Here is a 13940-nt window from a genome sequence, read left to right as displayed (position 1 = left end):
ATCAAATGAACGGAGCTAATAATTTCAAGACTTAAACGACAAACATGCTTCAACCACTGACAAGACAGCTTGGAACTTCACCCTCAATAATAAACAAGAATGGGGATAAGTGATCTTTTTGTCTGATCCCACTATTACTATGGAAGAGGCCAACCAAATTCCCATTGCCAAGAACGAAATATCATGTAGCAGAAATGCATCCTAGAATCCATTTTCTCCATACCTCCCCCAATACTATTTTCATCAGCAAATACTCCAGGAAGTTCCAATCCATATGGTCCTAAGCTTTTTTAATACTAATTTTCATATAATGCCCAACCTTCTATTACGATGAAGAGAATCAATGTATTCATGGGCAGTAACGCCATCGCCAAAAATTTCTCTACCTACAATAAAAACACCTTGGGTAGGCGAGATAATGGAGGGAAGCACCTCATTGTAATGTCCAAAAATATTATTCAAAAGCCCAATAATCATAAACAAGTGTCCGACAAACACAATCCACAGCTCGGTAATCCTAACTGTTCTTGCCTCAATAAAGTAGTTATTTTCCTCAAAAGTTACAAATGAGCCAAAATGTTGGACTTGAGTCTTATGTAATGGTTAGGACATTTACCCTGTCAACTTCCATAGAAGATAAACTGTAAGGTTTTGATATGACATGGACCACTTCAGCAATCCTTTTTTTTTTGGTTATGGGAGACATTCTAGTTTAGGTTTTATTTCTATTTTTTATTAAGATTTATTTTTATTTTTATGTTATTTATTATCCTAGACACAGGGACTGTCCGCATCACCTAGGGCCCACACATACTAACATAGTAAAGACAGATTGAATATTTTTAGTAAAGTCGGGCTTACTAAAAATACTAAGTATGAAACTTGTTAGTGTTGTCAGCTACAAGGGACCACCACTTAAACTTACCTCAAACCGGGAAAAACCTAGCATATGTTTTGGACGTGAGATCCCCCCCTTAAGCAGCCACCAGGTAGCAGCCCCTCTTCTCTTCCCTCCATCTTCTCCTCTCTTTCCTTCTTCCTCCAATCATTCTCTTTTCTCCTCTTCTCTCCCCCCTTCTCTCTCTTTTCATTCCTAGTTCCCTTTTCTCTCTCCCATAATCTTCCCTCACAGTTCCAGGTTTCCCACCAGCTGTTGGCCACAGTCCAGAGACTATTTTGCAGCGACAACCATCCTTCCACCTCTCTCTTCCTCCCTATTACTCCTCCCTCTTCTCCCTAGCTGTTGGATACCATTCCTGTACCTTTGTGTAGCCGACAGCCTCCTTCCTCCTTATTTCTCATCCATGACCAGCCTAACATGTAGCCTTTCACCTCCTTTTCACCTCCTCATCTTTGGAAAGCACTGCTGTCATTAGTTGCTGTCCTAGGTACTTTCTTACTGTCCTTTCACTTCTATTGCAGTCATATACCATCAGCTTGCTGTATTTGTTGCTATTGCTGTCCACACACCCATATCCGATCATATATCCCCATCTTGGTAAACGATAGAGGTGATTGACGCAATCCTCACGTGGATCGAGCTGTGAGTACTTCTCCAACCCTCTTGGCCACCTTTATACCGAGTTTAGACGCTGATACACGCATCACCGGGTGAGATCCATTATATTATAGCCACTTGATTATCCAGATTTGTTTTCCTTTGCGGCCTTACTTTTGGATCAGCCTATACCTATCTAGTTTTCACATTGAGACCTTTTATCACAGTTGGTGACCTTTTAGGCCCTAGTAGTATAGTGTTTTCTTTCATTTTCATATTGTAGACAGTTTATTTGACTTGCTGCCCATTGCTATAAAACTGTTATTTTCTTCAATGCAACTATGGGCATGCCTTGCTTGGGAATGAACATATACTCATGATGAGTTATCTTTAAGGCTAACATTGGATGTGAAAACCCTAGTAAGTGAGGTCTCTGAATGTTGAATCTGATTTGGAATTAAGAACACTTTCTTCACTTGAATATTAGTCACTTATGCTCCTAAAAGTTCTTCAAGAAGGCCCGGGAACCTAGGTTCGCATCAAAGTTGTATCAGAGCTAGATTCACACCAAAGTGGTATTAGAGCTAGATTCACATCAGATTTTGATTGATAAATCAATTAGTGGCATCTAGTTAAAACAATATTTGTCTGTACATTTCAATTGAGAGATCGCAAGCATCTGTTCGAGGGTGCGTATGCTGAGTACACAGACCGTGTTCAAATAAAAGTGCTTCTATCAAATAAGAGGACAAAAAGAATAACGGTCTATTTAAAAGAAAATTTATTTCATATTTGGAATGTAGACAATTTATGGTTACCTTGATAAAAGTATCAACAACTAGAAATTTTGGCTTCACATCCATAGAGACGAAATGTTGTAGTCCATTGATTAGGACCTGAAAGAATAGTAGATAACACTTCTTTAAAGTGGCCAGAGCCAGAACAACAATACAATAAAATCATTGATAGATGATGTTTGTACTCCTAGTACAGTTTGAATAAAACCTGAAGGTCCAATGACATTAGAGCCCGTCCTTCATCAGTGCACCTCTTTACTCGTGATAAACCTTCAACAAGTGTTTCAGCAACATTTTCAAGTCCAAATTCTATGAGGAGGTCTTGAACCTGGCATGGGAAAAGAAACTTCTAATGGTTATTCAATTACACATCAAGACAATTTTTAATAGAACATTCTTTGTTGATATTTTCATCTTATTGGTAAAGCAATGTTCAAAAACTCAAATTCATAATGGAACTTGGCGGGAGGCATTTTTGGTAAACCTGAATAAGTAGATGAATCAGTTTAAAAGCCTAATAAACAAGAAAAGACTAAATCTGCATTAATTTCAAGTAAAAAACTGAAAAACTATGTGTATGCGTACAAGTAAAAATAAATCGACATCACTCGCTATATCTCATTCAAATCATGTACTTGAAATAATCTTTCATTTTTTAATATAGACATCAGGGCGGCCTAGTGCAGGAGGCTCCTGCCATTGTGGGGTCTGGGGAGGGCTAGATGTACGCAGCCTTACCCCTGCTTTTGCATGGAGGCTGTTTCCATGACTCGAACCCGTGACCACTAGGTCACAATGGAGCAACCTTACTGTTGCACCAAGGCTCGCCCCTCTTTAATATAGACATCAGATTTTCAATAAATTAAAAACTGAAAATCTGTTTGTAGACATATAAGTAATAAGTCAACCTCACTGCCTATGTCTATCATTCAAATTTTCTACTTCAGTATTTCTTTTTTAATATGGAACAATTAGTAATCTGATTAAGAAAAAAAAGTCAACATTACTGCCTATGTCATTCAAATTTCCTACGTGAAGTAATCTTTCCTTTTTAATATGGAACAATTAGTAATCTGATTAAGAACAAACATCACATTTTATATAGAAATGATGAATGCCTTTGAAAGCCTCTGAAAGCATGCCTTTTATATAGAAATGACGAATGCATTTTATAGAGCAATTTTCATCATTTAAATTTTTTACAATCGCTACAAGAATGACGAATGCCTTTGAAAGTATTCAGGAGTTCTCCAAAGAAAACTGATGGGCATATAACACATAAATATATGAACTGTTGAAAAAGAAGGAACTTTTCTTCTAAAAAGAACTTCAAGACTAAAACCCAGCTCAAATATGCTATTAACATGTTGCTACTTGGAGAGAATGTTATAAATCATACAATAATCGATTACCTCCTTATGAATTCCACCATGAGCCAGCCTTGTTTTATAATGCTTAAATTCTCCCAGCAACAGATCAACATACCTAAATGTTCTCATCACAGTAAGGTCTAAATATTAACATGCAACAATCAAAAACTTCAAATGCTAAATGTCCTCCGTGAAATATTATTCAGAACAAAGTATGGCTTAAATAATCATACACATGCAAACAATTAACTACTTACACAAAAATATTATTCACATTTTTCAGCATACAGCTAGAAAAGAGCTATAAATTCCAATGCACAGTTAGAAATAATATTGTGATGCATCAATGAATATTACCACAATAAAGTGTTTAAAAATATTCTTCACATTTGGCAAGTAGAATACAATAATGCTTCATGAAATGCAAATCTAAAGAAAAGTTCGGTCTGTTAATACTGAAAGTCATCTCATAGTATTTCATAAGGAGGTTTCAAAGTGGTCCTCGAGGACTCTACTTTAAATATTTGAGTCGGGTTTTTGGGATTATTGTGAATTATCAAAAATTTAAACTAGCCCTATCTTGAGAAATGTGCATAGTGTTTTGTTTCTAATTTACTGGCAGAAGTCCTAAAGATTTTAAGACAGGTTTATTCGGGCAATAATGATTGATATGATAAGATGACACTGACAAGCTGGGGTTAAGTTAAGGTTCTAGGGTTGTAAGCAAATGAGAATCTCATGAATAGATTTTCTGAGGGGATTTATGTATCCCACTAATGTATTTTTAGACATGTACAACAAAGGCCAACAAATTAGTTATGCAAGGATCATCCGTCAACACAATAAGATATTCTAAATCATTGATATGCTTTAGTTTTATTGCTTTATACTGTTATCATTTTAAAATTTACACTTCATGACTATTTTAGAGTTTTAGTTTTTTGCCTTTTATTTTAACTTGGGTACTTATGTAAGCTATGTTAATGTGACTATTTTCACTATCTTTCCTGCACATCCTATTCGTTTCCTCGTCGCTTCTATTGACGCTTCCCAACTCTCGAAGCTTTCTTCTTCTTCCCTTCCCAAGAGTCCTCTCTTCCTGCACGGGCAACCTTGCTTCAAAGTTCAAACACTCCTCGATGAAATGGAAGTAGAGCTGGACTATCCTATGGAGCACCATTTTGAGTCTTTTGACAACCAAGCAACTATTTACAACACTTTTAATAAAATGTTCTATGAGAGAACTAAACATATAGTGATAGGGAAAAGGTTGGGAAAGGTTATTCTTATTTCCTATATCAAATTAGACGTTCTTAGAAAAGCTATTCCATGGACTCATCTTTAAGACATGCTTTGCAAGCTGGAAATGTTAGACATTTATGCAACAACTTGAGAGGGAGCGTTAAAAGATACATTAGTGACAATATTTTTTTATTGCTTCTTATGTTCTATGTCCATCACATGTTTGTCATTTAAATGCCACCTTAGGAGCATTTACGTCATTCTGTATGTTATTATAACATTTAAGTGACCAAAATAAGGTATGCGTTGCAAAGGGAAGCACACCTAATTTTACGTATGTCTTTCTCTCCTCTTCTTCTTCTCCTTCTAGGATTTCTACAATATTTTGGTAAAAATGAAAAATATTTCTAATGTTGCAATTTGATGAGTTTGATGATTGCACTCACGATATTACGAAAATACATGGAAACCTTGTTGAACCAAAATATATCTTTGTTGCAATACATTGACATCTAAATTTTGTGAGTGTGTGTGCACATATGTTGGGAGCTACTATCCCTCACCCTCAAGGGGTGAGACTTTTATCTATCCTATTTTGAGAATTTTCCTTCTATGACCATACGCAAAATGATGTATTGAAGAAACTTACGTTCTAAATAGACAACATAAAATAAGATAAGCTAAAGAGGAACATTTTAATGAACATTCACCCAAGACCATGATAAAATGCTAGAATCACTACAAATATTGTATACAATTAAATCAACACTTACATAAAGACTCAACTCAACTCAACTAAGCCTTTGTCCCAAACCAGTTGGGGTCGGCTACACTTAACATAAAGACTATTAGTATAAAATGTCTAGCAAATGTCACTGAACAATTAATTATTAAGAAAACACATTCAATATGATGTAGGTTTGTTGGAACTAAATTTGGTAATGATCAAGATATATACCCATTGTGCTCCATTCCAAGCTCTCTTGGATCCCATTTAGTATTACCAACCCGATCCGCATACCTGGAATAATTTTCACCCGTCAACTCTAAGGATCATGCATCCATTAAAATCATAGATAATAAAAAATGTTATAAATCTTAGCATAAAATATGATTATCATAACACTAATTGTTCTAATATTGATCCAGTCCTGGGAAGGGTTTCACACACTAAATCAGTCCAATATGATTGTTGGAACAGATTGCAACAATCACATACTAACATCATAAAAAACAGGACCTTTAGAAAACAGAAACAAGCCAAAACAACTCAATTTAGAGATCTAGGGCAGACATAAGAGATTCAGCAAGAATATTCCACACAAAATTGCAAGAGGCAAACCCATGTTAGAGAGAAGAGAGAAGAGAGAAGAGAGAAGAGATAATAGATAATAGACACTCAAAGGGAAGTAAACAAAGTCCAGCAAAGTTTCCCCCAAGTTCATGGCTTGAAGATTGAAGCCAAAGGAGAGAGGTCTCTCCTTCACAAACAATAGAATAACCAAAATCCCTAGAATTTGAGGTCCTTGAGACCTCCTTTAACCACTTGTATGATGAAAGATGAAAAGACTAAACTAAACTTACACCTTATTTCAGAAGAAAACTAATGTCCTTTTTGGTCCAGCTACATTAAAATTCTTATAAAAAAAGACTAATCAAACATAAATGAAAAAAGTCCAACTAAGATTCACTAAGGCCCGGTTGGTTTTGGATTTTAAGAACCGAGGGCCTCAAACACTAGGGCTCTAATACCTATTAGAAGCCACCAAAGAGGGAGAAAGAAAGAGGAAGAAGAGAAAGATTGAGTTAGGGATCCTCCCCCTCACTTATGTATTTATAGGAAAGTGAACATACAAAAGACTACTATGCCCTTATGGCTACAATACACACCCACCCACACTTCTAACAATTAAACATACATTTCAGTCCAATAATCAGTTTTGGGCTTACAATCTGTTCTCAAAATCCAAAACAAACAGGGCCCGAGGGTCAAATGGAACCTTTGGTGGAGCATGTCCCTCCACGCATGCCAATCCTTGGTAGGACAAGTCTCATGACTGCATCATTCTCTCGCGGTTTCAAAAGAACTCGACCTTGAGTTCAGCTGCTCCATGCTCCATGACGCTATTCTCACGGTGATGGTATTTTATAAGTCTAAAATGTTTACGTTATTGGAGTCTCCAAGTCTGATGGAAAATCAATCACAAATATATTGCTCCCAATTTTCTTCAGCACGATGAGTGGTGGAACCCTTTGTTACTGTGTTTGTTCTATGTACTCACCATCATGGTTTTAAATTTCCACTGAAACCGACACGAAACGACTGAATTGTTTCCGCTTCCATCCCCACAGAAATGAAATCTCAATGGATTCGTTCCACTTCATTAGTTTAGACTGAAATTCCCAAAATTCGATCGAAATGGTCGAAATCATAAAAATGGAAATAAGTTATGATTCACAGCAAGAAATCTATTTTTTCTCAAAACAAAAAAAAATCCTGCCATAATGTGCTGTAAATAAAAAAAAACACTACAAATCAAAGAAACATGTTCTTCCCGCTTTTCCGAGGATTTTTTTTTCTGGAAAACCCTAAAAAGTTTGGAACTTTATCCGAAAGATATTATTTTGGACAATGCTAACAAGTTCGAATTTTTTTTCTAGAAAACATGTTTCTTTGATTTGTTTTTACTTTTTACTAAGATCCTGTTTTTCAATCTTTGATTTGTTTCATTTATAGATAAATTTCAATTCAGATGTAAATGGTGCAAATAGTGGTGCCAATACCAATTGCAAAGGTAGAAAAACATTTAAGATTTTTAATCTTTGTAAACATGCTTTGTGGACCCATCCTAGTTGAATTGAAGCTGAGCCCACTTTTCATTTCTATTAAAAAAGTATAGAAGATTAAAATACGCCTTCTCCAACAGCTTAAGCCTTTGGAGTGATTGGTTGTTTCACATTGTATAAGAGCCAAAGGTCCAGAGTTCAAACTTCATGGATAGCAAAAATCCACATGCAATGGCCAAACCCAAAAGAGGGGCCACAAGTGAGAGGGAGTGTTAAAAATAGTATAGAAGATTAAAAAATGCCTTCTCCAACAGCTTAAACTTTTGGAGTAATTAGTTGTTTCACAATTTCAATGTAAAGAGTCGTAGGAATTTCAAATTTCAAAACCTAAGAATCCTACAAATGATAAAGAGGGAAATGTTTTTTTTTCGTAAGCCATTTTACTTTGCATTTCATTTCATTTCATTTCATTAATGTAGAGAATGATATTTGGTAGGCAGCATCATGGAACAGCAGAACGAAGTAACTGTATCTTATGCATGTGATGTCAATGCATAAGTGGTATTGACAGAGTTGGGGTCGTTAGATGGGAGATTGGTCATTGTACTTTCTTATACGTCATTACATTGTACTTCTTTATTGACTTTATTGTTCCAAACATGTGCGACAATACATGTCACTAGGTGTTCGATGTGATTAAGTCATTATGGATGGCTTTCTTCCTTATGTAATGGTTTTTAAGTAAGGTATTTGTGCATATTCTAGCATTTCCCAAAATTTCATCTTAAAATTTCATCATTTGCATATGTTTCCATACGTTTTCGTGATTTTACAAGATTTCCTCCGAATTTTCCACTGAAACCGAAATGTTTCCATTTCCGAGCTGACCAAAATTGAAACCGAAATTTAAAACCTTGCTCACCATAACCCATTCTCTATTCAAGTAGACCATGGATAGATCGTTTTCCTGAAACCCTCCTCTTGTCCTTATCAACTTGAAAAATGTACATGGAATTGCTCTGCTCTTAACTTCTTGTGCACCTGCTCATGAATCTCTTTGATACGTGTCACCATCTTTGCTACGTCATCATTGACCTTCACGATTGACAACGACACACAATCAAGAAGGCTATTGGGATTTCCTCCCATAGACTACCTCGAAAGGGCTCTTTCTCGTATATCTGTTAAGCTGCCTTAGGTAGTGTTAAACCCCATTTTCTCATTTGCTTGCCAACAATGCTTCTAATAAGATTACCAAGGCTATGATTCACCACCTAGATTTGTCCTTTCGTTCAAGGTGGGTATGCACTGCAATATTGTAGTTGTGTGATTGTATGCCCATCCTCCGCCACAAAGTTCTCCAAAACTAGCTTACAAACTTAATGTCATTTATCTAACATGATTGCCCTGGGCACTAGATGCAACATCACCACTTCTCTGAAATAGAGGTTGGCTACATGCGAAGCATCCATCATTTTCTCACATGCAAAGAAATGAGCAATTTCCTTGATTTACAAAAACAAATACTGAGTTCTTACCTCGCCGTCCGTGAAGGCCCAAAACAAAGTCCGTACTAACATCCTCCCATGCAGCCTATGGGACTAGAACTGGAGTGTACAACACAAGTGACATTCTGCACATCTTCGGACAACATCACTTCTCGACCAAAGTAACTATCTTATCCTACCTCAGTGCCTAACTAGACCCCTTTCGTGGAGCTCAAACTTAATTCTCCCTAAAAAAGAACTAGTCGGAATGCAAAGTCTCCCTCCCCAGGCCTCTCTCACCGCTTCATAGACTTAAATTTCACGGAAAAAATTTCACGGTAGCCAAACATGGCCTGAGAGGTCGCATACGACCATTGCCTGAAGTCTTAAGCTAAGAAAAGTGCTTCATGGGGGCTTTGAATGAATTCCCAAGTCACCAAACACATGTAAAAGACATGTCTGTATCCCTTCTGGGTTATAAAGATGAGACTTCAACTTGGAAGATTTTGGTCAGGTCCTTTACGCTAGGATCAATATGGAGGTTAGTTTACTCGCTTTCCTTTCATTTAAGTCGTGGACCCTTTCCTTTGGCTACAACTCCATATAAACAATTTACTTGGTAATCAACTTAGCAACAGGAAGATTTGCCATATGAAAGCCCGTAAATTCCGTGGCTATCAGGTGGAGACTGAATCATCTATTCTTATATTACTTTAGTCTGCTCAGATATTGATGTTATTTTAAACCCAGAATTTATCTAGGAACCCGGGCCGGCACCTTAAATTTTATTGATATAAGAAAAAGGTACAAGATCAAATACTTGGTAAGCTTAGATATTGATGTTTTTCCTAGGATTATTTAGTGCATATTAGATATTATAATATCCAAGTTAATTGTACTAAGATTTTTAGGGGGTGGCAACACTGTACGTACTAGGGCAGGGTAAGAAGGGGTAGAGAAAATGCCTGGAGCCAATGTCCGAGGCGCTACGGTGCTGAAGCAAGGTTCATCAAAATTCAAGATCTAATAAACCAAAAAATTCAAATGAATCTTCAAATTAACGATTTTTTGGCTCCCGAATATCCAACTGACCAATTAATTCCTTATAACGTACTCTATTGTTTTTTGACAAATAAGCCAGCAGCCGTTGACAATCTTTCAAGGAAGAAACCTCTATGGAAACTATTCTTTTCTCCACTGTATTTTGTGCTAGTTCCAATCAGAGCATTAAGGAAACTATCAATTCTATTACTACTGAAGTTTCTAATAACAATTTTCAGCTGATTTTCAACGATTCCTCTCTAATCTTATTTCTGAGTGGCCTGATGCTTACAAATTTTTTGAGAAAGATAGAAAGACGATTTGCCAAATCTCATGATGAATCGAGGGCAACCTGTTGTTTAGGGAAAATTTTACTCCAGTTCTTTAGTGGCGCTGTCGTTTTTTTTTTTTTTTCACATAATCATAGGGAGGGTAACCCTACGGTCAACTATTTATTGGCAATTCCAGCAATGAAGTAACCAGATGATAGCATCACCATATTTGTAATATTTTATGGGCCATTTCTTCGAGCTTGTCTCTGTTCTTTGGTAATATAATTTTATTACATCTGGTAAAAAATATAAACATACTGCAAGATTTTATTTGGAACTAAAACTGGGGGACCAGATCCGGGAGGAGATCCCTTCACGACCCACGAGAGTGGATAAATTCGAGTTGCTATTTACTGGTCCCACAGTTTTAGAGGGCGAACCTTGGAGCAATGGTAAGGTTGCTCCATTGTGACCTAGTGGTCATGGGTTCGAGTCATGGAAACAGCCACTCTGCAAAGCAGGGTAAGGCTGCGTACATGTAGCCCTCCCCAGACCCTGCAATGACGGGAGCCTCATGCACTGGGCCGCCCTTTTACTGCAAGATTCCTAAATTATATGTATTGTGATGGTTTTTTTTTTTTTGAAATGATATGTATTGTAATGTTATATATTAGGATTAATAATATTAAAACAAGCATAAAAATATATGGAGCTGTCTCAAATTTAAGGAAGACCAAAGGTTTCCATACTTCATTCTCAGTGGCTACATATTGCATTTCGAGCTGCTAGGTTTTGTAGCTAAGGTACTAACTCATTATTGTGAACTACAAAAAGGGAAGGAAAGAAAATAACTTCTAACTAGTAGAAAGATGGAAAAGAGTGACTGATAAAATCACTTTAGCAAAAATTACAATTGCAATTTAAGTATCTATGACTTTACCCATTGATATGGAGAAGCAATCTTGCAGTTGTCCTATGAATATGCTCCGTAAGATCTGGCACGGAATCGATCTGCGATACCAAGTAATTTTCTCTCATCAGTTTCAAATCAGCATAGATATCATTACAAAATGGAACATATCACTTGTTAAAGTATAAAATATTACATAACGCCTTCTCCAACAGCCTAAGCTTTTGGAGTAATTGGTGGTTTCACATGGTATCAGAGCAAATGACCTTGGTTCAAAACTCCTTGATACTAAAAATCCACATGCAATGGCAAACCCAAAAATGGGGCCACATGTGCCACATGTAGGCCAATCCTAGAAAGAGGGCCCACACGTGAGGGGGAGTGTTAAAGTATAAAACATTAAATAACACCTTCTCCAACAGCTTAACCTTTTGGGGTAATTGGTAGTTTCACATCATTAAAAAGTAAAGATGGCAAAAGAAATGAATAAAATATTGGGGTAAACCATAGACAGCTGGGATGAAAAACCAATTAATTGCGGTAACTAACACAACTTTGAATGGTTCTCTATAATTGGCAACAAAGAAACACACCAAGTTCACATAAAAATCCTCAACAATGGCCGCATTATTTTGTAAAACCAGAGACTGAAGATGAGCTTTAGATCTATGCAATATCTGAGCAACAAGAGATATTGTCTCAGCAGCTGTGCATCTTTCCTGTAGGAAAAAAAAAACACAACATACGTGTAAAAATCATTAAAAAAAAGCGTACATGGAAACTTTTTTTGAACTGCCTAAAGAATCACATATAGCATGGAAGGATGATGCCATTCTCCTAGCAGAAGAGTACTGGAGGATTAAAATCAGGAGTGTAAAAAACACAAAGCTGCTGCCATTCCAAATATATAAAAAAAACACAAAGCTGCTATCTGACATATGCAAGATAGCAATAACCATAAAATAACACTCTCTTCAACAATAATAGATATCCACCTCACGCAATAGAGAATATTCAATTTCATAGCCACGACATAAAAATAAGCCTGTTGAAATGGCTTAGGATGACAGGCTAGTCCCAGATAGGGGTGGCAACGGTTTGGTTTCGGTTCGGTTTGACCCCCAAACCGAACCAAACCGAAATTTGAATTGGTTTGGTTCTACCGAACCGAAATTTGAATTGGTTTGGTTCTACCGAACCGAAATTTGAATTTTCGGTTCGGTTTCGGTTTGGTTCAGCCAATTTCGCCTCCCCTTACTCATAATCATTGGAAATCGGGGGCAACGGTTCGGTTTGAAATTTGAATCGGTTTGGTTCTCACCGAAACCAAATCGAAATTTGAATCGATCGGTTTGGTTTTACCAAACCGAAACCGAATTTTCGGTTCGGTTTATGTTGGATTGCCAACCCTAGTCCTAGATGATAGTTGTTTGATATTTGGATCAATATTAAATATCAGAGAAATAGAAGATACAGGTTAATAGAGTAACATTAGGATGGGGACATATGCAGATACCGGACATTGAAACTACACAAGCTTGAGACCATAGTAACAAAGCCATGTCAAGGATGAAAACTTATAAAAAAAAACTGGAAAATATGAGTAAATTAATTTTATGCAATGTTTAAGCAGAAGAATCCTTCAATTTCATTTTGTATTTTCATACAAAAAGAAATAAAGCATAAAAGAAATTTCAGCACTGAATAGTAAATAAAACTGTAAAATAAATATCAATATGATTTTCAAGATAAATTACCATCACTTAAAATTTTCAGAGGTACTGCATGAGCCAAGGTAAGGATGTACACTTTTAATTGAAAATGAAAAATATGAGTGTTGGGGATAAAACCTGAGTACGACACGTGACACAAGATCCGGCCATCAATGCATACAACGCCAAAACAGTAGAAGGGAAACGATCCCCTCAGATCACGACAGGTGTCACAAGATCGGGAGAAATCCAGATCTACCCTACATGATCATGAGCCAGAGGGGAGCCACGAAAATCTGTACGCCTCCTTTCCACGGAAGATCTCACCAAGATCAAATCTCGGCGCAGTCACCATCAGAAGAATCTCACCATCTCCTGACAATTGGAGATACGCCACATCCTAAAAATCTCGCCATGACAGTGCAGAGCACCATATCACCATCACATCACCCTCAAGGCAACAAAACCTCTTACAAATAGGAACCCTCCCCTTCGTTCAAAGGGATGGGCTTACCACGAGACTAATAATGCGGGTAACATCTAACTCGCCTTGCTCCAACCTCTCATTCTGTTTGATCTCAATACTGACTTGAGCGTTGGCGGGTTCTCCTGGAGCTAAAACTTCGGGTGGTCCCTAACCTATGGCATGTGGGTGCAGGTCACGGGTAGGACAGACGGCAGGCGGGACCTTCACCCTTGAACCCGTTCGATCTCTCAGACAGATTTGAGTATTATCAATGAATAAATTATTACTATCCAATGGTTACGCATAAGAATCCATCAATTTGCATTTTGATAGAAAGATCTATACAGTATATGTTAAC

General features: G+C 36.9%; 1 protein-coding gene across 2 annotated transcripts in view; it reads right to left on the bottom strand.

The window, feature by feature from the left end:
- Window positions 1-13940, bottom strand: part of LOC143859116 (coiled-coil protein) — a 67929-nt gene that overhangs the window by 6543 nt on the left and 47446 nt on the right. For both annotated transcript variants that reach the window (XM_077369795.1, XM_077369796.1), the window contains exons 19-24: window positions 11998-12123; window positions 11435-11505; window positions 5866-5928; window positions 3708-3780; window positions 2504-2623; window positions 2317-2394 (exon numbers count right to left, since the gene is read on the bottom strand). In XM_077369795.1, coding sequence (XP_077225910.1) covers window positions 2317-2394; window positions 2504-2623; window positions 3708-3780; window positions 5866-5928; window positions 11435-11505; window positions 11998-12123 — 531 coding nt within the window. The remainder of the gene's footprint in view (window positions 1-2316; window positions 2395-2503; window positions 2624-3707; window positions 3781-5865; window positions 5929-11434; window positions 11506-11997; window positions 12124-13940) is intronic.

Source organism: Tasmannia lanceolata, unplaced genomic scaffold, assembly GCF_043159265.1.
Source record: "Tasmannia lanceolata isolate RefF3 unplaced genomic scaffold, GAP_Taslan_0.1 ptg000029l, whole genome shotgun sequence".
Classification (NCBI taxonomy): domain Eukaryota; kingdom Viridiplantae; phylum Streptophyta; class Magnoliopsida; order Canellales; family Winteraceae; genus Tasmannia; species Tasmannia lanceolata.
This window is presented reverse-complemented; position numbering and strand designations above follow the sequence as displayed.